At 47.6% G+C, this 24,550-nt stretch overlaps 1 protein-coding gene across 1 annotated transcript in view; it reads right to left on the bottom strand.

The window, feature by feature from the left end:
• Positions 1–24,550, bottom strand: part of CFAP100 (cilia and flagella associated protein 100) — a 50,229-nt gene that overhangs the window by 1,771 nt on the left and 23,908 nt on the right. Inside the window, exons 6-13 of the mRNA XM_045290151.1 lie at positions 24,042–24,211; positions 23,712–23,756; positions 23,508–23,631; positions 14,757–14,808; positions 14,516–14,667; positions 7,539–7,674; positions 6,382–6,587; positions 212–305 (exon numbers count right to left, since the gene is read on the bottom strand). Coding sequence (XP_045146086.1) covers positions 212–305; positions 6,382–6,587; positions 7,539–7,674; positions 14,516–14,667; positions 14,757–14,808; positions 23,508–23,631; positions 23,712–23,756; positions 24,042–24,211 — 979 coding nt within the window. The remainder of the gene's footprint in view (positions 1–211; positions 306–6,381; positions 6,588–7,538; positions 7,675–14,515; positions 14,668–14,756; positions 14,809–23,507; positions 23,632–23,711; positions 23,757–24,041; positions 24,212–24,550) is intronic.

Here is a 24,550-nt window from a genome sequence, read left to right as displayed (position 1 = left end):
TATAGAAGTAGGCAGCTGATTTGTCTACCTTCGTTAAGTACATTGGCTACACTGGGATGTGAGGCCCCTGTCTGGTGGCCAATCATGGACTAAGAGTGTATGGAGGAGGCAAGAGTGCCTGTCAAGGCCTTGCAGCACAGTGTGCCTAGTATTGGGACTTATTTTCCCCTTACCTGTACACCTTTCCTCTACCCCCAAGATGATCACTTACTTTTTTCTTGATATCTGCCTGGGCCCGGGCTCGGGCCCGGCGCAGACGTTCCTCCTGGAGCAGCTTCTGCATCTGGGTCTTCTCTTCTCGTAGTCTGGGTGGCAAGAAAGGGCATGGTAAACCGGGGAAGCCTGCCAGCCTGCCCACCCCAGCCACATTGTCCTGAAGTTAGGCCTTGCCATAGCAGAACTTTGACATCTTCCCACAGCCAAGGATGACACTTTTCTGGTCAAGATGCTTGTGCCATAGGGGTGGACATACCTCTTCTCAGGGTCCTCATTAAGATCCTCAGACCATCCCCATAGGTGCTTACATAAGCTTGATTCTCACTATTCTGGACAATCATCATTACTACCCTTGTATGCACAGAACGAGTCATTGTGATCTTTGTCCTGCCCTTTGGGTCAGCCAGCATATCAATACCAGTTGCAAGCAGGGTAACAGGCCATGGAGACCAAGCTATTGTGCTTGTCGGCCAGACATATAGGTACCCATTGGCAGTTCACAGTGGGGTCTCAGGGCTGGGAAGGCAGGGCTATGGGTTGGATGCGTACAGATACTGGGCCTATGTGGAGACCCTGTGGGCCACCTACCAAGGATGGGCCAACACTGGACTCTTCAGAATTTGGCATATGTGCCTGATAACCACTTGCACCAAACTTAAACACTGAGGCTGTAATGACTGTGCTTCACCCGCCCCTCCCCTGCCTTCACCCCCCCCCTCTCCAATCTTGCCAGAAAGAAAATTGTAGCCACCGTCTAATTGGCCTTATTTACCCCTTGCATAAAGCCCTTCAAAGAGGACCCTTCCCGGTCAGGCCCCTGCAAGGGTACTCTGCCCCAGCTCTTCTAGACTCTGCCTTCCTGGAGCCTCGGCTTGGCCCTTACATGTTAATAATCACTATTACTGTTGCCTTTTCCAGGAACCCTCTCAGGGTGAGTTTGGGATCCCATTGAGCCTCTTGCAAAGATTTCTGGGTTGCCCTGTCATAGCCTTGCTCTCATCAGTCCTGCAGTGCCCCCATTTTGGCATTTCTGGGAAGGCAAAGAGTACATGTCAACCTTTTAAGCAAAGTTCAGACCTACCCAGCGTCTAGGTCAGGATGGCTGCCTACACCCCAAGCCAAATAAAACTCACTGCCATCAAGTTGATGCTGACTCATAGCAACCCTACCGGAAGGGCAGAACTGCCCCTGTGAGTTTCCAAGACTAACTTTGGGAGTAGAAAGCCTCATCTTTCTCTTGGAAGAGTGGCTAGTGATTTCAAACTGTAGACCTTGCAAATTGCAACCCACCATGTAGCCACTATGCCACCAGGGCTCCTTACCTAGACACATGCATTAAAACCTTCTACAACAAATACAGAAAAAAAAAAAAAGAAAAACCAGGTCCTGGAATCTTGAAAGACAAGGTAATAGCTAAGTAAACTGAATTAACAAAGTGAATCTTCCACACCCATTAAAGTAGCAAAGCAGGGCCCAAATCAACCCTGTTTGGCAGGGCTACTTAGTACTACTAGAAGGTACAGGCCCACATGCTACCAAGTTGACTAGAACTACATAGTCTATGTGGGGTGTTTTCTAGTTTGTCCTTTTGCAACTTTTATTCCTCACTGAACCAGTAAGACTGACAGGTTAGGCAGTATGAGCATACTCTTCGTTGAAGTGTAGTTGCTGCCTCTAGCCTGAGACTAACTAAAAAAAAGTCCCCTTCCTTCCAAAAGCTGTAGGTGGAACTGCCACAAAGGCACTCCAGCAAAAACCACCAAAAGCTGTCTGCAACTGAGTGGAGAACATGTTCGAATAACTGCTGTTCTCGGCCTAATTGGAGAGCCTGCCCAAACTGCTGTTTTATTTATTTTGCTTTTCTTTTATGGTTTCTGTTATTCCTTTCCTGTACCACTTGATGGAGTCAACTGTCTCTGCCCGCCGGCCCCACTCAACACCTCCCCTCCCACCCCCACCCATAGGATCCAGCTACCCTCCACCCCCTAATAACTCTGCTTTGTGGAGATAGCACTCAACCAATGTCCACATGAAGACCGGGGCTAAAAATAGCCAATAAACAGCCAAAGGAATTTTCTAAAGAAGAAAAGGCAACTACCAGAAAAGGAATGATCCTCAGATACACTCAACAGGTGGAGAAAAATGATGGAATAAAGAAAAACTCAAAACCGACAATAAGAAAACAAATAGAAATCCAGAGGATTAATATAAAGATAATAGATTGAGACATTTGAAAACTGCAAAGCAGGATTCAAGCAATGGAAAGCCAAATTAGCATGGGGACACATTTCTCAACTTCATTCTATGAGAGCAATCAACAAAAAGCAAAAAGGTTGAAAGTCTAAATTTTGTGGGATAATATCAAGAGGAACAGCTTAGTCAAATTGGGATTTCAGAACAGGAAGAAATAAAATATATACAGAGAAAATATAGCAAGAAGTCCTGGAAGAAAACACCCCTTAGAGTGGGGAGGTGGTGGTGGGGGAAATTACAAAGGGGCACCAATAAGATTAAGCTCAGGTTTTTCAGCAGAAAACATCCAAGCAAGAAGACAATGAGATGACGTTGCTGAAGGGTGGGGGATGAGAAGCCAACCCCAAGTCATTATCCAACAAAATTATCCCATAAATATGAGAGTTAAATAAGGGTATTTCCAAAAAACAGAAATAAAAGGAATTCAGATTTACAAAAAGTACTAAGGGGGAGAAGGGGACAGAGAAACAAGAATAGACATAAGCCAGAGATCATACAATGAATGCCCCCACCAAGAAGGAACCCACTTAAAGCAGTATTCAAGGTAAAGGTACAAGACTGATTGAGGAGCTAGAGGTAGCTGCAATGAAGACAGAGTACATAGAAAACATTGGCATGTAGAAGAAGACATGTATTTCACAAAGAACAGACAAATTTGGGAAGAACATAAGGTAACCTCAGAGAAAATGAAAAAATCTCATCAAAATAAAAAAAAAACAGAAGTGTAATAACAAAACTACCTGCCATTGAGTTTATTCTAACTCATAACACCCCTGTAGGACAGGGTAGAACTGCCTTGTGGGTTTCCAAGACTGAGTGTTCAACGCTATGGGAATAGAAACCCTTGTCTGTCTGCTGTGGAACAGCTGGTGGTTCTGAACTACAGACTTGAGTTTAGTAGCCCAGTGCATAACCACTATGCTGCAAGGGTTTAAAACAAAAAACGAGAAAATGCCAAAGGGAACTCATAAAAATTTAGGAGAAACTAAGGAACCAATAATACCAAGCACACACAAAAGCAAACACCCATATCAATGATGACAGTGCAAATGGATAACTATATACTTGAGTATAAGCTGACCCGAATATCAGCCAAGGCACCTCATTTTACCACAAAAACTGCATTTAAAAAATGTGCTGGAAAAACATGGCTTATACACAAGTATATATGGTAAATGTACCAGTGGAGAGACAAGAGTAGCAGACTGGATAAGAAGACAGCCCCTTCAATATGCTGCTTACGAGAAACACACCTTAGACAACAGACTAAAAATCAAAGGATGGAAAATATCAAGCGAATGGCAAAGCAGGAGTGGCAATATTAATGTCTAATGAAATGACTTCAAGGCTAAATCCATCATGCGATACAATGAAAGTCAATATGTAATAACGGGACACTAGAACAAGGAGACATAACCATAAAACAGGTCTCCAATGAAAAAACCCTCAAGATACATTAATTGAACTCTGAGCAGCAGCTCTCAATCTGTGGGTCATGACCCCTTTGGGGGTTGAATGACCCTTTCAAAGGGGTCGCCCGATTCATAACTAGCAAAATTACAGTTATGAAGTAGCAACATGAACTGTATTAAAGGATCGCAGCATTAGGAAGGTTGAGAACCACTATCTTAGAGGGTTGAATAGAGAAATAGATAATATGACAATAATAAAATACTTCAATACACCACTCTTGAGGAAGGACTGATATTGAGAAAGAAATTTACTAAACCCAACTTGATTCTTTAAAGAAATGGGAAAATTAATTATCAATTGCTTTGGTAGTAAATTATTTAATGTGGCTCTTCGAGCCAAAGTCTCTAACTCCCACCAAATGACCCTCTTGTATGTGTTTAGATAAGAAGATGGAGAAGATACTGATGGGATTCACCTGGAAGTAATTGCTAACAGGATACGTTGTGATTGCCATCCAGCTGTGTGTGAAATGAATCTGAAAAGTGACAGAGGGGCTCTCGCTACCAACAAGAGCCAGTAGTAGAGCACATCCTCTGGCCCTGTAAATCGCTGCACAGTGAACCTACTGAATTCAGAATACAGCTGTGACATCAGAGGCGCGACAGCAGAACCAGGAAGCAGAGCATGAAATGAAATGGTGGACCTCCCAGGCCATAGAGACAGTAAAACAGGATGCTGGCTTGTGGAGTGCCTCTGAGTGCTTAATTGTGGAGCTAGGCTTGATAACCCACAGAGCTTAAGCTGAATACCTTTGGGTTGAGGCTTATAGTGAAGTAGTGTGCCCTTTGGACCTTATTAGCAGCTCTGAAAGAACTACCGTATATAAGATCCTGAAGAATCATTGTATCCTGAGCACTTCTCACTGGCATTACAACCTGTTAACTTTCATAATAAACCTTTTCATCATTAGTCTTGTCTGTGAGTTGTTTAGCCATTGCAATGAATACTAGAGCCTAAATGGGGAAAAAAAGCAGGTATCTGAGACAACTCACCAACTTTATATGAAGAGGCAAGAGACCCAGCATAAGCAAAGAACAACTTAAGAACAAAGTGGGATGCCTTCCCCAAACAGCCTAATACTGGCACAATGATAGATGTGGAGACCAATGGAACAGAGTAGGAAACCCAGAAAGAGATCTATTCACCTACAGACAGCTGATTTTTGACAAAAGGCTGAAAAACATTAAATGAGGAAGAGCGTCTTTTCAACAAATGGTGCTGGCAGAGTTGAATTTCCATCTAGAGAAGACAAACTGGATTCATACTTCTCCCCGTAAACAAGATGAACGATGGATTAAAGACCCGAATGTAAATTCCAGAGCTATAGAGGTCATCAATGAGACAATAGGGACAAACTTAAGGACCCTAATAAAGGGCATAAACTACCAAACATAACAAAAAACACATAGCCAAAGAACACAGATGGCTGGGACCTACTAAAATAAAGCATACAAAAGAATAAGAAGAACTGACCAAGTAGGAAGTTTTTTTTTAATTTTAGTAATGACACAAGGGACTACATTCTAAAATCTGTAGAAAAGTACATCATTTCAACAAGGATAACCCAGAGAACATCAACAGACAATTCACCAGTAAAGACATCCATGCTGCCAACATGCGTGAAGAAATGCTTATATTTACTAGTTCTCAAGACAAAATGAAAATGATACTACCTTATACTCGCATTCACAACAAATTTTTTTTAAAAAAGATGCTGGAGAGGTAGTGGAAACATTGGAACCCTCATCCCTGCTGGTAGGACTAAAAATGTGTAACCGCTGTGGAAAGGCATATGGTGCTACCTCAAACAACTGGTAATAGAAAGTCCATATGACCCAGCAACCCCTTGGCTGAGTATACACCCTTAAGTAGGTAGGATCCCTAACAGGAAAAGGCTTGCACATTCATGTCTATCACAGCAGTATTTAAAATAGCAAGAAAATGAAAACAACCTAAATGATCATCAGTAAGTAGAAGCACGGATAAACTTTGGTACATACACATCTGGAATACTATGCATCACTAAAGGATAATGATATATCTGCATTATGGCATGATCTGCATCATGGCATGATGGACCTGGAGAACTTTACGCTAAGTGAAATTAGTCAATCACCAAAGGACAATATTATATAAGACCACTGCTATAAAGAAAAAAATCAAGAAAAAATGTTTTCATACCAAAAGAAACAGACTTTTATGGTTGCCCAAGGGGTTGAGAGTGGGTGGTGATTGGAGGATAGACAGGTGTTACCTTGGGTGAAGGAAGAACTTATACTTCACGAGAAGAGAAATCTTAAGTTGGATGGGGAGTCCGGGTAAGCTATTGAGGTTGATAAGTAGTTGTTGAATACAAAACTGATTATCTGAAATGTAAACCCTCACTAATTCACAATAAAAAGTGCCTGCGATTGGCCCTGCGGGAAGGGCAGTGCCCACCTTAATCTGCGCTCCTTCTCCTTTGCCTTCTCAGCCTGTTCCACCTTGCCTGGGGGCACGCGCTCCAGGCTCTCGAGCAGCTCGCCCAGCTGGTGCTCAATGATGGTCAGCATCTGTACTGTGCCCAGGTTGGCATCCTGATGGCTGCCAATGCAGTGCCGGTACACATCTAGCACCTTATAATTCAGGCTCTCCAGCAGCTTGTCCTGCCGGAGGTGGATAGGCCCTCATCAGCTTGGCTACTCCATTGTTAGTTGATGTCTCCCCCAAAGGGGTAAGGAGCATGACTCAGGAGCTGCCTTGTACAGAATGCAGAATCAAGGCTAGGAAACGCCCTTTCCCCCCTGTGATCGGCCAGAGGGTATAGTAGGCACTCATTTTTCCAGGGTTCTTCTGCTAGCTGCTACAAGGTGCCCATCACTGCCCAGCCCCTACTCTAGGTAGTTCTCTGATGGCCCCCTACCAAGACAACTTTTTGTTCCATGCTTTCTGCATGTCCTGGGACAAATCATCTCCCCTCACTCTGTGGTGGTTGAACATTTGGGAGGCAGTTCATAGTGGCTTGCTCTTAGGCTGGCTGGGATGATGTGAGCAGTGGCAGCAGGGAGAAGGACCCAGAAGGCCTGGTGCCCTGTGTGTAGCCCTGAGTCTCAGAAGACCATTGCTGTTTTGTTCGTAGCTGCACCCTGAAACCTGACCCAGTACCTGGCACACCGTAGCCACTCAGTTTGTGAATGAATGAGGAAACGAGGTCCATGAAGGTGATTTCCCTAGGAGAGACACTGACTGAGCTTGGAGTATCACTGGGCCTCTGTTCCCTGTGCTGCAGTTGGCCTTTTCCCTTCCCAGAGGGGTCCTTAGCCAGACAACGTGTTTGTTTTTTCAAAAACTGACAAAATTGTTGCATCAGAGTCCAAAGGCTTAGTAATGTGTAGCTCCTCCTGGGCCAGCCACGGTGCCTCCCAGCGTGGGGTTCCCAGCCTGCCGAAGGGATGGCCACAGGCAGTTCCATAAAGCCAGCCTCATGCCCCAGTGGTGCCGTTCACTCACCTCATAGCCTGTCAGAGCTGAGCGGGCTCTTTTCCATCTGTGGGTCCCGTGGTAACATCTCTTCCTGCTCTCTCCTTCCCTCCTGTGCCCACTCCCTGCCAGCCTACCTGCTGGGCACCGTGGTACTCTCCAAAGTGGAAGACTCGGGCTTTGAGCTCCAGTTCATAGGCTCTCTCCTCCTCTTGGGTAATGGACATCATCATCGTGCTGATCCACTGCTTCAGCTGTTTGATCTCGCGGTCCCTGAGTGAGAGGAGGATTGATCAGCAGGGTGGGCTCACTCAGCTGGGCTCAGGAACTCCCATCGGAGCCAGTGCTGGCTGGCCTCTGTCCTAATTGAAGTCATCCATGCATGTTTGCATCGGGCTTTGTATGTGGTAGGGGCCCAAATCATTCGCATAGTGCATCATTATTCTAAATGTATAGTTCAATGGATTTTAATGTTATGAATAAACTTGTCCAGCCATTACCGTCATCTAATTTTAGACCATTTTCATCCTTTACCCCAGTAGAAGACTGTATCAGTAATCACTCCATTTGCGGCCCTTGCCCTCCCCACCCCCAAGTTCTTGGCAGTCATCATGATTGACTTTCTCTGCACTGAATGCCCTATTCTGGACATTTCATATAAATGGAATCACATAGTATCTTTTGTGCCTGACATCTGTCACTGAGTACTCATCCGTGTTGTGGCATCACAACAAATGTCATTTCCTTTTTCAGCTGAATAGCATTTGTCTCATTATAGACCAATTTGTTTATCCACTCATCAGACATTTGAGTTGTCTCCACTTTGGGGCTGTTATGAATAATCCTGTGAAAGTCCATGTGGAAATTTTTGTGTAGACATAGGTTTTCAATTTACTTGGATGCACATTGAGTGTAAACTTGGAAAAAAGCAACTTTCAAATTAAATAGCAAAATCAAGGCCTTTAACATGATTGTTACATGGCCCACAGACCAGGAATTTCTAGAACTGGAATTCCAGTATGTTCAGTAGTTTGCAAGGGTCTCACTAGTATGTGTCAGCTGCAGGCATGTGCTAGTTACAATGATGGCAGTGGCAGCCAGCATTCAGCTATCTGGAAGCCTTAGCGATGTCCTCCCCATCCCACGTAAGGTTCATTGTCTCCTCCTTGTTGATGTCAACTCCTAGTGTTCTTCATTTTACACAGAACACCACTGGCTGTGGCTCCTTTTGTGCTCAGAACCCCCAACCCCCACCCCGATTCATTGGCCCCAGAAGTGTAAGCCTCAGGTCCCACCCACCGGCTGTGTCCAGGCTGCAAGGATTATGGATGGAATTGACTCAGGGCTGGGCTGCTGAGGACACGGGGCAGGCCAGGAGCCCATGAGCAATCTATACCTGGAGTTCATAACCTGCCCTGGTGTGTGGGCCCACCAGGGAAATAAGTGATGAGCACCTCCTGGGCCCCGGGCCCCAGATGCCCAAAGGAGATGAGTGTGCATGGTTCTGGGATACATCTTGTAAATGATACGCAGGTGCATTCTTTCACTGCCACTGGTCCATCTGCGCACAGTGGTGACTGCTTGACCTCTGCCTGATTATCTGTCTTTTGGGCATATGGACTAGGTTTTGCACTATTTCTTGGGGTGATTGGGGAAAATAGACTTTTTCTTTCAGTGATCTTTAAAATGTTGGGGTTACAATCCTTTCTCATCCAAAGAGCTCCAATTGCCCAGGTCTTAGAACTACAGAGTCATGACAGCATTGTGAAATGTTCTTCCAGGGGCAGGCCCTCTGTCACTCAAGACCACCTGGCTGCCCTCAAGTTGATTCCTACTCAGAGTGACCCTCTATAGTTTCTGGGGCTATAGATCTTTACAGGAGCGGAGAGCTTGGTCTGCCTCCCAAGCAACAGTTGGTGGGTTTGAACTACTGACCTTGCACTTAGCAGCCCAACGCTTATCCCAACAGCGCCACCAGCACTCCATCCAAGAGTAGTCTGGCAGAAATGACTACAGAAATGTAGACTCTTCTCAGGCCCACCTGACCTGCTGAATCCAACACTTCATTGTAGCAAGGCCTGGGTCACGGAACGCGCCTTGCAGTGTTAGAAGCACTCCGCTATCAGGAGCAGCAAATTAAGTAGGGGTTTAACAAATAACCACAAGGAGGAGAAAGATGGAGAAACAATTCGCAGATTGCAGAGACCGAAGGGCACCACAATGGTAAAGTATGGAGCTTTTTTGGATTCTAATTCAAACTAACAATGTCAAACACTCCCACTTGTTTATGTGGCATTTAGGAGACCTTTTCAGTCCCGACCCTCGAGTGGATTCCGACTCAGAACAACCCCGTAGGACAGCGTAGAACTGCCCCTCTGGGTTTCTGAGACTGAATTCTTTACAGGAGTCTAAAACCTCACTTTTCTCCTGCCGAATGACTTAGGATTTTGAACGGCTGGCCTTGCAGTTATCAGCCCAGTAGGTATTTGATATTAAGAATTACTGTTTGCTTGGTTTTTTAGGGTTGTGATGATATATTTTTAGTGATACTAAAGAGTTCTTGAGAGTTGCCTACTGACGTATTTACAGGTAACTATACACTAGAATTATTGCCCATTCCATCTATTAATATGAGAGATATGGAAGTGGATCGAGTTCAGCGGAACTGATGGCTTATGAAGGCTCAGTGTTGAAACGGGTGGGAGCCTGGGGTTTGTGTTACTATACTATACTATACTATACTATACTATACTATACTATACTATACTATGCTTTCATAGATGGTTGAAATTCTCTTAGCACTATTAGACTGATTTGGAAAAAAGTTTAAAAGGTTTTTTCAAAACACAGTCCTTTCAAGTTCCTTTGCTTGAGGACACCAAGCCAGAAAAAAAATATTAGCTTGATGGCAATGCAGTCAATGGTTTCATATGACTCTTCTAGCCATAGCCTTTGTGACACCCACCGAATGACCTTGGTTTTCCTGATGAGCGTGGGTCAGAAGGTTGTTGAAGACACTGATTGGATCATGCGATTCAGCTATGACTATTAACAGGGTTAATTGTGCTTGTCATGCTGCTGGGCGTAAAGTAAGGCATCTTAGAAGCAGGAGGGGTGTCACACTACCAGCCAGGAAGAACAACCAGGAGAGGAGCATTTCCTTTGGATCCCGAGATTTCCTGCAACTGAAACCTTGATTCAGGAGGCAGCTTTGACAGCAGAGGAGCTGCAAACAAACAGCTGCAGCAGAACCAGGAGCCAAAGCATGAGGTAAAGCAGCAGACTTTCTAGCCCAAAGAACAAGTAAAGCTGAGATTGCTTGTGGGAAATAAAACAATGAGGATGGCCCTGGGAGCCGGAGTTTGTTAATCTCCCAGAACTGGAGCCAGGTGCCTTCTGGTTGAGGCTTACAGCAGAGTGACATGCCCTTTGGGCATTTATTGGCATCCCTAAAAGAGCTTTGTAGCACCACCAGAGCAGCGCTGAGGTTAGGCCAAGTGGCTGAGGGGCAGAGAGAGGTCTGCTTGTGGGCACCACAGAGAATAGGCTGTCTTCTTGTTGCCTGTTAATTTCTCTGTTCCACCCCACAGTGCTGGGCATCCTCTGAGAACTGCGTGGTCATTGCCATGAGTTACTGAGCCCAGCTACAGAAACCAAGTGCCACGGGGTGGGGTCGGGGCCATGGTTGGTGGCTAACGGTGAAAAAGGATGGAGGGTGCAAAGCGTGGCTGACCCCTCTGCCTTGGGGCACTCAGCCTTGGGTGCTGGAGGTCCGATGTGGGCCCCCACACCATTCTGTCCCTGGTATTAAAACGCAAACTGTCGTCAAGGTCATTCATGAGACCAAGCTGATGTGTAAACCCATCAGCAGTGGCACCCCCATTAGCATATAGGGTGTGTCTGTGCGGGTGTCTGTCCCTCCGCTGGCATTTTGCATGGGTTAAGGCCCACGGTGTCTTTTCCTTTTAGGAAAGGCCACTTCTAATGTTCTGCCAGCTTCGCCTTCTTCATCGCCTGCAACCCCCACGGTGCCACTTACAGCCGGGGGGAGGGGTGCCAGGGGCGTGCGTTCATTTCCTTAAACTGTGTGTCCATGTTCCTCCTTTGCTAACCAAGCCCTTGCCCTTGCAGAGGATAAACGAAGCTCTATCCTCCTGTCCGAAGATGTGGCCGAAATGGCTTTGACCTAAACCCTTCCGCTCTTAAAAACCCATGTTAAAAGTCAGTCACAAAAAGCCCCAATTCACCACAATATATTTTGTTATTAGAGTACCATTTATAAGTCATCAGAAACACCCCTGTTACATTCACAGTTGAATGTTTGTCAAAAGTATACGCCTGTGTAAGTACCAGCACTATCCCTTGGCAGTCAATTTCCCCCCATCTAGCAACAACCTACTAAGGGACTGACATTTCTCCTGCTCAGAAGGATGAGCTTTGGGTGGTAAACAGCCCTCGAAGAGGCCACCATCCAGAGCTGCCTTGTGATGTTCACACCCTTGTGTAGCCGCCTACTTCTAACCAGTGGAATGTAGGATGGGGCGTCCCTTGTGAGACTGGGTTATAAAAGATGGTGCCCTCCATCTTGCTAGCACTTCTAAGCTGCCATTTGGGGAGGCCACAGGACGGGACTGAGGGCAGCCTCTAGACACCAGCCATTGAGGAGTGTGGGCCACCATCCAATGACCCTTGAGGTACTGGACCCTGCAGCAACCACTTGGCACCAGTTACTCCCCCAGAAGAGCCCAAGCCCGGACATAACTGCAGCCCAGCCAACCTTGATAGCTGCGGGGCCCGAAACAGACCTGTTGGACTGTGTCTGGATTCTGGACCCCCAGATGTTGTGACTAAGCTAGCCTTATTCAAAGTTGCTTCCACATTGGGTTCATTTGCTACCCAGTGATAATGCAGCTAGTTCTAGAACTTTTCCCTCGATGCCTTGCCTGTAAGGCGTATCCATCTTGTTGTCTGTGTTGAGCACACCCCTTTTTAATTGCTGAGTATTATTGCACGGAGTGTATAGGCCTCCCAGAGGCATCCCCATCCTGATCCCTGGCACCTGTGAATAGGCTACGTTACCTTAAAAGAGGCTATCACGGTTGCAGCTGGAATTAAGGTCGCCAGGTATTTGACCTCAAGATGAGGAGACGATCCTGATTATCCTGGTGAGCCCTATCTAATCACAGAGTTTCTTGGGGAGAGAGCCAAGGGAAAAAGGCACCAGGAAGACCCAGCGGGAGAGAGGAGCGTGTGGCCCCTTCTGGAAGCTGGAGACGCAGGGAAATCAGCTCTTCCCCCAGCCTCCCTTCAGAGAGGAGCTCAGCCCCCTGAGCCCTAGAACCAAATGATGATCAATGCGTATTGTTTAAAGTCTCTTAATCGGGGTAATTTTCTAATAGCAACTCTCTTTTGGAAGCTAATGCACACAGTGTGGAACCCCCACGTTTCTTTGGCCCATTTAGTTGCTGTTGGTATCTGACTCACTTCTATTCTGGTCAGCGACGGTCAGCTCTTTTGTGAACATTCTTAGGCTGCTTTTGCACACAATCTCCAACACAAGTGTGCTTCCTTCTAGTGCTGAAACAGGTTTCTCCCTCGGTTGCCTATGTATGTTTGATTATAGACTGTTTCGGGCTGTTTCTTTCCCCCTACAAAAGGGTGTTTGTGTGCATGGAGATTAAATGCCTCTGACCAGATTTGCTTAGAAATAAAGAACTTTCAGGATGGTTCACCAAGCGGCTGCCCCCAGTGTCAGCCACACTGTGTGCGTGTGTGGACACGTGTCTGCGCATGTGCGAGGCTGTGATGGGGCCGGGTTGCGTATGTTTTCTGGGATACCAGGATGCCGCTCACCTCTCCCTGGTTCACCTGTCTCTCCCACCACACAGCTTGCCAGGGAATGAAGTTTCGCCTCAGACTTGGTGGTTTCACAGCATGGGAGAGACCCCCACCCACTGAGTACCACAGGGCACGGGCACTAAGGGACATGGCTTACCTGTGGGACACGGGGCCATCAGGCATCTCCCCGACAGGCCCTTTGTGCTGTCTGTTCCCTCTCCCTGGAAGGCTCCTCTCCTAGCCCTGCATGTGGCAGGCTTCCTTCCCCTTTCGTCGGGGAAATCTTGGCCTGCCTCCTGCCCTCTTCTTTCACTGTCCACCTTCGTTCCTCCTCGATTTCATGCTCCTCCTCGTCGGTCAGTACTCAGACATCGATCCCCTGCTTTATGTTCTGTTCCCTTTGGGCAAGCCAGCTCGAGAAGGGCAGGGCCCTGACCCTGGTCCTGAGAATGCACCACTACCTGCTCCCACCTAACAGACCTCACTTGGTACTCAGCCCAGGGGACAGGTGCCTTCAGGAGCCCCTGCCCCGACCAGCAGGGGTAGGGGGAGGTAGGGTGCATCTGGGTATGGCTGGTAGGCAAGACTGTTCCAGGGGAGAGTTGGGTGGCAGTCTGCCATTACCCACCCACCTGCTTTGGCTGGACACTCTGGTTCTAGAATTTCCCAAGAAACTCACCAGGCTCCTGACTGCCTTACCAGGCTACATATGCTGATATGCTGCCTCTTCTCCCAGGGAGGCCTTTCTGGCTCAAACTACACAGTTCTTGCCTTACTTCTTGGGCCCCATGCCCTCACCCCTAGTCCCCACTGCTTGTGAGGTGACCTGGCCAAGCCCACAGAGTCCCAGTATGCCTCTCTGACAACACCCACTCTCCGAGCTCTCTGCTTCTGCTCCCTCACAGGCCTGCCGCTAGCCCCTTTGCATCAGCCCACCGAGCACTGGCGGGAGCAGAGCAGGTACAGGAGCTACACTTAACGGCAAATGTTGGGAGAGGCTGTCGATACCAGTTCTATGATGGGAACATCTGCTTGTGCGAACGTTGCTCCCAGCCCCTCCACTCAGCTTCCTGCTTGGCCCTGGGCACTCCCAGAGAGCCCCGCTACCAGGTCTCCTGTGGGTCACCATCCTCCTGTGGGTCACCATCCTCCTCGGGGCATCAGGGGCCCAGCAGAAGGAGCAGAGCCCTTGGGTATGCCTCCTCTCTCTGCCACCCGTCATTCCAGGAGGGTGGGAGCCCCCCACAGAGCCCTGCCCCCGTGATGTGGGACCTACATGCGAATCTGGGTCTTCTTCAGGTTGAAGTTCAGCTCCTCCAGGGTCTCCTCCATCTCCTGCGTGTTCTGGATCAGGGAGAGGTTCTCCTCCTCCAGCTTGGTGAAGAGGTCCAGGAGTTGCTGGGGCTCTGTGAAGTACAGCTCCAGGTTCTGCCAACAGACAGACGAGTATGGACAGCTGTGCCCCTCAACTCCCCCGGTGGCCCCCCACGCCTCGCTCCCTGCACCCCACCACTGACCTCGCCATCACTGTCTGGGTCCTCCTGCACCAAGAGGACGTTGGAACTTGACCTGTGGGAAAATGGGGCTCAGTCAAGCCTGTGAGAGGCAGGGGGAGTGGCCAGTTTGCTCTGGCTTGGTCAGGAACACAGGACAACCCTTACCCAACTACTGGCAGCAAGCTGCTCCCTTGGGTTCCTGGTCATCTTGCTGCAGCTGGGGTGGAGTGAGGGTGAGTGTTTTGACAGATCTAACTATAAAAGGGTAGCCAGACAGTTTCCCAACAAAAGTCATTGAAGAGCATCTTAGTGATTTCAGGATTGGGAAATATTTCTTAAGACGTGTCAACCACGTGATACACAAGCTGCAATGGCTTACATCAATATAATTTCTGTTTCTAAAAAGAGAGGGACTCTATTGGCAAGATGGAGACGAGGAGGAGACATTTGTCACATACACGTATAACACATCGGCTGAATGCATTGGCAGAGTATATGGAAACTATTAGAAATCCTAAGAAAAAGGCCAGTGTTCCAGATCCAAATGTACAGAAGCCAAACAGGCACGTTGCACAGGAAGATCGTGATTGGGGAAAGACAGATGCAGAGTGTTCAGATGTGTCATGAGGAAAACGTAGCTGAAACCGTCATGAGGTGACGCTTTGTCCCCATCCAAACGGCTACAATGAAAAGAACTGACAACACCAAGTTCCGGGGGAAGTCTGGGCCGCTGGAGCAAGGCCAGTTTGATTGTACGATGGTGTGAGCACTTCGCAGAGGGATCTGACAGCAGGCAGTTCAAACTAAGCACATGGTTACCCCGTGAGCCAGCAACTCCACACCCATTATTTGACACACATATTGCCTATCTACTCCAAAATTCGTGGACAAGATGTTGGTAGCAGCTTTTAATCAATATGGCCAGGAATTGAAGCAAACTGGCCAATAGAGGGAATGGACAAACAACGGGGGGTTCACTATCGGACTGAGACACTACGCAGCAGTGCCTTTCAGTCTGTAATTTGCTCCACAAAGCAGGTGGACATGGAGTGGAAGAAGTAAGACTAAAATCGGACATATGCTGTTTAGTTAAAATTATGCCACATCTGAGAGCAAGTGCAAACCTTCCCAAAGGAGAGAAGTCAAAATAGTGCTCAGCTCTGTGGGGATCTGACTGGAAGGTAACACTAGAGAGTTCTTCTGGGGACTGAAAATGCCCTATGTCTAGGTAGGGGTGTGGATACATGGCTGTAGGTGGGTGTAAAAAAGTCATTGAAATGTTCACTAAGATTTACTTATTTTCTGAAGTGCCAAACCTCAATATAAATGAAAAAAGAAATAGAAAGCCCAAGTCAAGTGATGTATTTGCTTGCTCACAGTTTGCTATTGGCTCCTGCTCTGGCCTTTCTGGGTACACCTCCTGACTCCCTCCCTCTCAATCCCCTGCACCAGACCTTGAGTCTCTCCCACCTGAATTTCGAGAACATCTCAAGAACAGATTTGACTAATTGAACACTAAGGAGAGAAAACTTGATGAACTGTGGGAAGACATTAAGACCATCATTCATGAATAAAGCAAAAGGTCATTAAAAAAGACAGGAAAGGGGGAAAGTCAAGATGGAGTTCAGGTCTGGTGCTCCTGTTATTAGATGAGAAAATTAAGAAATAGGCATGGGAGGCAAGCCTGTGGAGAAAGCAATGGGACCAATGGTTCAGGAGGGACTTGGAGGGAATGGGTGGAAAGGAGCAGTGAGCAAACAATGCCATAAACAGGGGAACTAGAGAATTAAAAGCAACAATGAGGACGAGATAGAGATCCTGGGGGTGTTGGAGCAACAGCAATCTAGCTGAGAGGAATTACTAAGAGGCAGAAGAAGGGCGAGCATGATGGTGGGAAAGGAGGAAGGTAAAAGGAAACAGCAGAAAGATCTAGGAAGCAAAGCTATGTATGAATAGAGGTATAAACATAGGTGTGTACATATGTAAATACATCAATTCATAGAAATAGAGGTATTGGCCTGTGTACATGTGTTTATATAGCCATACAGTGAAGAAGTGGATGGACTTTGGGCCTTTGCTCAAGACCTCCCTCAAAGCAAGAACACTGTTCTAACAAACTGGCATTCCATGATACCCTCTAGACGTGGTCCCTGAAGACAAATGGGTGCATAAGCAAATGTGGTGAAGAAGCTGATGATGCCTGGTTATCAAAAGATATAGCAACTGAGGTCTTTTTTTTTTTGCAACTGAGGTCTTAAAGGCTTGAAGTTAAACAAGTGACCATCTAGCAGAGAAGCAACAAGCCCACATGGAAGAAGCACACCAGCCTGTGTGACTACGAGGTGTCGATGGGATCAGGCATCAGAAGATCACAAACAAACAGACAAAACATATTGTTGAGGATGAGGCAGGTCAGAGCAGAGATCCAAAACCCATCTGTAGACAATAGGACATCCCCTTACAGAAGGGTCACAGGAAGGGATGAGTCAACCAAGACACAGTATAGCACCGATGAAACACAATATTCCTCTGGTTCCTTGAGGCTTCTTCACCCCCAACTATCATGACCCCAATCCTGCCTTTCAGTTCTGGCTAGACTGGATCATGTACACTGGTCCAAATAAGAGCTCATGACACAGGGAATCCAGGTCAGATAAACCCCTCAGGACAGAAATGGGAGTAACGATACCAGGAGGGTAGGGGTAAGGTCGGGGGAGGAAGGGGAAGCTGATCCTAATAATCAATCCATAATCCTCCTTCCCCTGAGGGGGACAAACAACAGAAACGTGTGAAGGGAGACAGAGGTCTGTATAAGATATGAAAATAATAATATCTCAAAAGGCCACAAGGGTGGAAGAGGTGGGAAAGAGGGAAAAAAGAGGAGCTGATACCAAGGGCTCAAGTAGAAAATAAACGCTTAGAAAATCATCGTGGCAACATATGTACAAATATGCTTGATAAAATTGACGTATGGATTGTTGTAAGAGGCCCCAATAAAATGATCTTTAAATTAAAAACAGACATTAAAAAGGATAGGAAAGAAATGAAGGATCAAAGTGGAAGTCAGAAGAGACTGAAACTTGCTCTTCATCGTAGAGTAGCTAAAGCAAATGGAAGAAGTGATGATGTAAATAAACTGAATGGAAAATTTCAAAGGACAGCTCAAAAAGACAAAGCCAAAGTTCACAATGAAATGTGTCAAAACCTAGAACTAGGAAGTCCAAAGGGGAGAACACGCTCAGCATATCTCAAACTAAAGAACAAGAAAAACTCAAGCCTTGAGTGTCAATCTTGAAAGATTCTATGGGCAAAATATTGACTGGTGCATGACGCATGCAGAGACGAGGGAAAGAATATGCAGAGTCACTGTACCCAAAAGAACTGGTTAACATGCCACCATTTTAGCAGGGAGCATATGAGCTAGAACCAATGGTGCTGAAAGTGGTTACAGCTGAGACCACTCAGCCACTGCACTGCCAGAGATCAGGGCAAGCAGAGCCGGGGACTCAGAGTAGAGGAATTTCACTGTCACAGGACACTCTGAAAAGGCCTCACTGAGATGTGCCACTTGAGCAAGAACTTGGAGATCAGGGAGTGAGGATGTGAGTGGGTAAAGTGTTTCAGCTCAGGGGACAGCCGGTGCAAGGCCTTGAGTCCAGTGCGGCTTTGCGTTGGAGGAACACTAAGGAGGCCAGTTGGGCTGTGGTTGCTGTTGGGTGCCTGCGAGTCAGCTCCGACCCACAGCAACGCCATGCACAACAGAACGAAGTGCTGCATGGACTTGCACCATCCTCACAATTGTTCCTATGCCTGAGCCCAATGTTGCAGCCACAATGTCAGTCCATCTCGTTGAGGGCCGTCCTCTTTCACTGCCCCTCCACTTTACCAAGTCCAGGGACTGTCTCTGACAACATGTCCAAGGTATGTAAGATGAAGTCTTTCCATCCTCGCCTCCAAGGAGCACTCTGGCCATATTTTTTCCAAGACAGATTGGTTTGTCCTTTTAGCATTCTGTGGTACTTTCAATATTCTTATCCAGCACCATGATTCAAATGCATCTATTCTTCTTTAGTCTTCCTTATTCAACGTCCAACTTTCACATGCATATGAGATAATGGAGAATACCATGGCTTGGGTCAGGTGCCCCCTAATCCTCAAAATAACATCCCTGCTCTTCAAAACTCTACAGAGGTCTTGTGCAACAGATTTATCTAATGCAACTCATCTTTTGATCTCTTGACTGCTGCTTCCATGAGCACTGATTGTGGATCTAAGCAAGACTAAATCCTTGACAATGTCAAACTTTTCTCCACTTATGATGTTACCTATTGGTCCAGTTGTAAGGATTTTGGTCTTCTTTAGATTGAGTTGTAATCCATACTGAAAGGCTACAATGCTTGATCTTCATCAGCAAGTGCTTCCAGTCCTCATTTTCAGCAAGCAAGGTTGTGTCATCTGGATACTGCAGGTTAATAAGCCTTCCTCCAATTCTGGTGTGACATTCTTCTTCATATAATCCAGCTTCTCTGATGATTTACTCAGCATATAGACTGTACAAGTACAAGGATATAACCCTGATGTAAACGTTTCCTGATTTTAAACCATGTGGTATTCCCTTGTTTTGTTTGCACAACTGCTTCCTGATCCATGTACAAGTTCCACACGAGCACAGTGAAGTGCTCCGGAATTCTCATTCTTCTCAAGGTGACCCAGAATTGGTTATGATCCGCACAGTCAGATGCCTTGGCGTAGTCAATAAAACACAAGTAAACATCTTTCTGGTGTTCTCTGCTTTGAACCAAGATCCATCTGACACCAGTAATGATATTCCTTGTGCCTTATCCTCGGCCTGAACCCTATCAATGTAGTGCTGCAACCATTGTTGGATGATCTTCAGGAAATTTTTACCTGTATGTGCTATCAATGATAGTGTTCTATAACTTCATCATTCTGTTGGGTCACCTTTTTTTTTTTTTGGAATGGGCACAAATAAGGATCTCTTCCAGTCAGTTGGCCAAGTAACTATTTTCCAATTTTCCAGGCATAGATGAGTGAGTGCTTCCAGTGCTTCCTCAGCTTATTGAAACATTTCATTTGGTATTCCATCCATTCCCGAAGCCTTGGTTTTGGCTAATGCTTTCAGTGCAGCCCAGTCCCTACCTCGCTGTACTACCAAGGCTCCTTCTTTGGGGAACTTTAAGGCAGTGTTACTTCATGCTACAGTAGGGTCAAGTTAGAAGCAATTCTATGACATCGGATCTTTTTATTTGTTTAAATTTTGTTCTTCAGCCCTCATCAATGTCAGCTGTCAATTTAGCACCTTAGCTCTGAATCCACCCTTCAACAATCCACCCCTTGACGATCACTAGTGGGATTCCGTTTAGCACTTGTCCCTTAACAGGAGCATCCCATTAAGCCTTCTCAGTGCGTAGAGACTGCATGGATGCAGCAGAAAAACAGATTTCCTGCAATTTCTAGTGAAAGTGGAGGGGAGGGGGTTTCGACCAAGTGGGTGCAGCACAGGCCCCGTAGCCTTGGCCGAGCCATCTCCTGAAGTTGCCTCCCTCAGAAAGCCTCACATGCAGCTGCTGGGCACTCAGAACATCACTGAGCAGTTGTTCCTTCTGCAAGTAATCCTCCCCCACCTCGTATCCCACTCCCCTTCCCCACTAATTGGTGGTCCCTGCATACCTATCCCACTAGTTGCTTACTGTCTACTGTCCACCTCCCCCACCCCATTGGTCCTCAGAGTGGCCCATGATTTGCGCCCTGACTCCAAAACCAGCTCCTTCGGGGCCAAAGTAGAGAACATCACTGCTCTCGAGCAGCTGAACCCCTTCTAATGAGTTCCAAACCCTGTCCAAGTGTTCCCACCAGAGCCTTCATTCCTTGTAACACGGCTTGAGGCTTCTATGCTTGTTGGACTCAGGTGGCCTTGCGGCTCCTGACACACACACAACTTGTGAACTGCCCTGTCCTGCTTCTGTTCATTGGCTCTGCCACCCAGGCTTGGTTTGTTCCCTGATGTATCTCAACAGCCCACAGAGCCAATGGCCAGCAATGCTTGGGAGGGCAGAAGAGTGGGGGATCCAATGGTACCAGCATCCTGGCTGTCACAGGCCACTTAGTGGAAAGAACTGGTTCAAAGGCAGCTGCTAAAGAGGGGAGAGGAGTCGTAAAAGGAGAGGAGAGAGAGGCAAAGGGTGATGGGAAAGGTGTATGGAAAGAGGAGAGGGGGGGTGAAGAGGAAGGGACAGGAAGTGGAAAAGAAAAAGAAGAGGGAGAATCAGAGGGGAAGGAGGGAGGAGGGGAAAGAGAAGGGACGGGAGAAAGGGGTGTTGGTAGAGAGAGGAACAAGATGAAAAGGCTGAGCAAAGTGGAGGCAGAGGGAGGAAATAGGAAAACCAGTGAGAGAAACCCGGCTGGCACCAAGGCAGCATTGGGCTGAAGGAGACTCCAGCCCTGCTTGAGGTCTGTCGGGGCTGTCGGGAGGCTAAGAAAGAGGCCTCTCCAAGGTGGTGTGGTTGGGGCTGGAAAGGAGGAGCCCGCCAGTGGTTGCCCACACAGGTGCAGAGTGCAGGCTCTGTGTGAGACCTCAGTGAGGAGTTGGGGGGAGTCTCAGGAGGTGATCTGAAGTTACATGCTGTCCCAGGAGGTGGGCCGTGGTGGCAGCATCTGGAATTGACAAGACCCGCCATGAAGCCTAGCCCCCCCAGGATGGCCAAGCCAGTCACCAAACCTGGAAATGATCCTGCTTGGCCTGAACACAAACCCAATCTTGGGCCCCCATCTCCATCCCTGGGATCCCCTGGTTCTGCGTACTAGGGTCCCTTGCTCCAGAGGGTTTAGACTCCATGTGGCAGGGGCAGGGCAGGGCCCTGGTGCTCTGCAACAGTGGCCTGTCCTCAGGAGCAGCACTTTGGCGGGGCCTCTCATCACAGTCATGGATATGTCTTTCCACCTTAGCAACAAACTTTGCTGGTGAGGCGGTCAAGTACCTAGTTCTCCCAGAAGAGGAGGGTCCACCACAGCTGACCAGCTATGCTATAGGGAATTCAACTGCTCCTTTGGCAGCAGTCCCTGTAGGTCCCCATGCACATCCACGGAGACACAGGAGGGTGAAAAGCACAGCACACCAAGATGACCTCAGTGCCTGCCTACAGAGGATTGCATTTTCAAGGACATGCACACTAGGGCCAAGATGGAGATACAGCTGGCAGAAGACATCCTGGACAGGTGTCAACACATCTCTTGGCCCCTGTGCTGCTGAGAGGTGTGCGTGGCTTCCTTTGTGACAGGACTCAACTCACACTGTTCTATGCAGTGGTAGATTTTGAACCATGAAAATATACTACCTATTAAGGACATTCAAATTTAATTTTTAAAATTGGGGAGTATTCCCAACACAATCACTGAAGACAATATGGATGCATAAGCAAATGTGGTAAAGAGAGTGGATGGTGCCTGGCTATCAAAAGATATAGCGTCTGGGGTCTTAAAGGCTTGAGGTTAATGAGCAGCCCTCTAACAGGGAAGAAATAAGTTCACATGAAAGAAGTACATGAGGTGTTGTTGGGATCAGATAACAGGTTATCAAAAGATCTCAAACAAACAACTATCTCAGTGCAAACGAGGGGAGGTAGGAGTGGAGACCCAAAGGCCATCTAGTAGACAATTGGATATCCTCCCACAGAAGGGTTGTAAGAAAGGGATGATTCAAATAAGGTGTAGTATAGCACTGACAAATCACACATCATTCCTCTAGTTCCTGAATGTTTCCTCCCCCACCCCTACCATGACCCAGTTCTACCTTACCAGTCTATCTGGCTATACTGAGAACACACATTGGTACCAATAAGAGCTCTCATCTCAGAATTCAGGACAGATAACCCCCTCAGAAACAGTAGTGGGAGTAGCAATATCATGAGGGTAGGGGGGTGGGTCAGGAAGAGGGAAGGGGGAGAAAGGGAAAACCCATCACAAAGTTGGATATATAGCCCCTACCCCACCCCCAAGGGGATGAATAGCAGAAATGTGGGTGAAGGGAGACAACGGACAGTGTAAGATATGAAATAATAATAACAATATATAATTGATCAATGATTCATGAGGGTGGGAGGAGGGGAAAAAGAGGAGCTTGGAAATGATGATGGCAACATATGTACAAATGCTTGATACAATGGATATATGGAATGTTATAAGAGCTTTAAGAGGCCCAATAAAATGATTAAAACAATTTTTTTAATGGGGGAGTAGTAAAGTCTTGTTGCAACCAGGGGGTGGGTGGAGAAGAGTGGGTCTAGTCATGCTGGATGAGTTACTGTCCATGGGGTGTGAGTCATACAAACAAACCCACGGATTAGTTTGAAATGTCTGCTTGGCCCTCATCATACTTTGAAAATACTTCAAAGCAAGGGTCAACATTTAAAATCGGGGTGGTTTTACTCAAGAGTCCGGAGAGCAGATTTCTCTGGAAGGGCTCTGAAGCTCTGGGCTCCTCCCAGGAAGTGCCACCTCATTCCCATGGTGACTCCCTGACTGGCCTCGCTTTGTCACTGGTGGTGACCATCAACAGTGGTTGTGCTCCAACCTTTCCACCACTCCCAGCCTCCACCCCCCCGGCTCCCGGCTCCCGTTGAAAGAACTGGACAGGAATGACCTGCATGGTGGCACCTTCTACTTATAAGGCATCTTTCTGGGCTGGAGGCTCTGAGAGCTGGGCACATCTGGGCCAAGGTGGGCCAGGTGCTGACTCTGTCCCTGCCCACTCACCCTTTGGACTCCAGTCCATTGGGCACACTCAGCTGGATGCTTGGCTGGATGCTGCTGTTAGACAGTATCAGCCCCAACCGGACCCCATGGTGTGGCTTCAGGGGCTTCTTTGAGCCCCGGCTGTCTGGAGGAAGCAAAAGAATGGTTTCCAAGTACCTTCATAATGGTTTGAAGCACCCCATCCCATAGGGAGCCACCGGGTACCTTTGGCCCATGGGGAGGACAGCCTATTTCTGCTCCTTTGTGGGCCTGTGGGAAGCAAAGAGAAATCCTGGTGGCTAGAGCTGGAGCCAGGCCTCGGGGGCTCTGTTCAGAGGCACAAAGTCTCCTGGTCCCTCCTGAGTCCCAGAAGGAGAGAAGGACTTAGAGGGAAAGCCTGACTTCCCCAAGCCATTGTTGCCTGGGTCTGAATGAAGCTGGAGAGAGTGGCCTGTCCTGGGCCTGGGTTCCTTCTAGGCTCCAGCCATCTGGGCATGGGTCTCAGCAGGCAGCTCATGGACCTGCTCCTGGGGACCTCCCTTCCCTTTCTGCTACCTTTGTCCCCAAGCAGCATGCTCTCCCTGGACACGGTCACCAGCTCCCTGGAATTTTTGAAAGTCAACTTCCTCTCCTTCTGCTCAAACCACTCCTTGGGTGACAAGTTGTACAGGAAATCCTTGTAGGTCTTGTAATGCTGCAGTGTGTCTTCGAACTTGGAGATTTCACTGGCATCGAAGGAGGAGGGTGAGACCAGGCTCTTAGCTTAGCAAGACCCCTCTCCATCCCAGCCAGGACTCTCTGTTCTCCTGCACTCCATCACGGGGATCTGTGAGTTTACCCTTGGCCACCAGCCCACTGTAACATTCAGATCCTGGTCTGCACTACAGGGCTCTGTGGGTCCCTCTCTCTGGACCTGGAGCACAGGTGACCTTGGGGGAGCAATGGACGCTTTCGGTCTCCTCATCTGGCAAGTGGGCAGAACCATTGCCCGGGGTTCTGCGCCACCCCTCTGCCTACCAGGAGCACCAAGGGAAACCGCGAGCAGGGCCAGCCAGGGGCCCAGT

Source organism: Echinops telfairi, unplaced genomic scaffold (assembly GCF_000313985.2).
Source record: "Echinops telfairi isolate 266 unplaced genomic scaffold, ASM31398v2 ScPeMD7_31;HRSCAF=116, whole genome shotgun sequence".
Lineage (NCBI taxonomy): Eukaryota > Metazoa > Chordata > Mammalia > Afrosoricida > Tenrecidae > Echinops > Echinops telfairi.
Note: the sequence above shows the minus strand (reverse complement) of the source record. Positions and strands in the feature narration are given on the sequence as shown.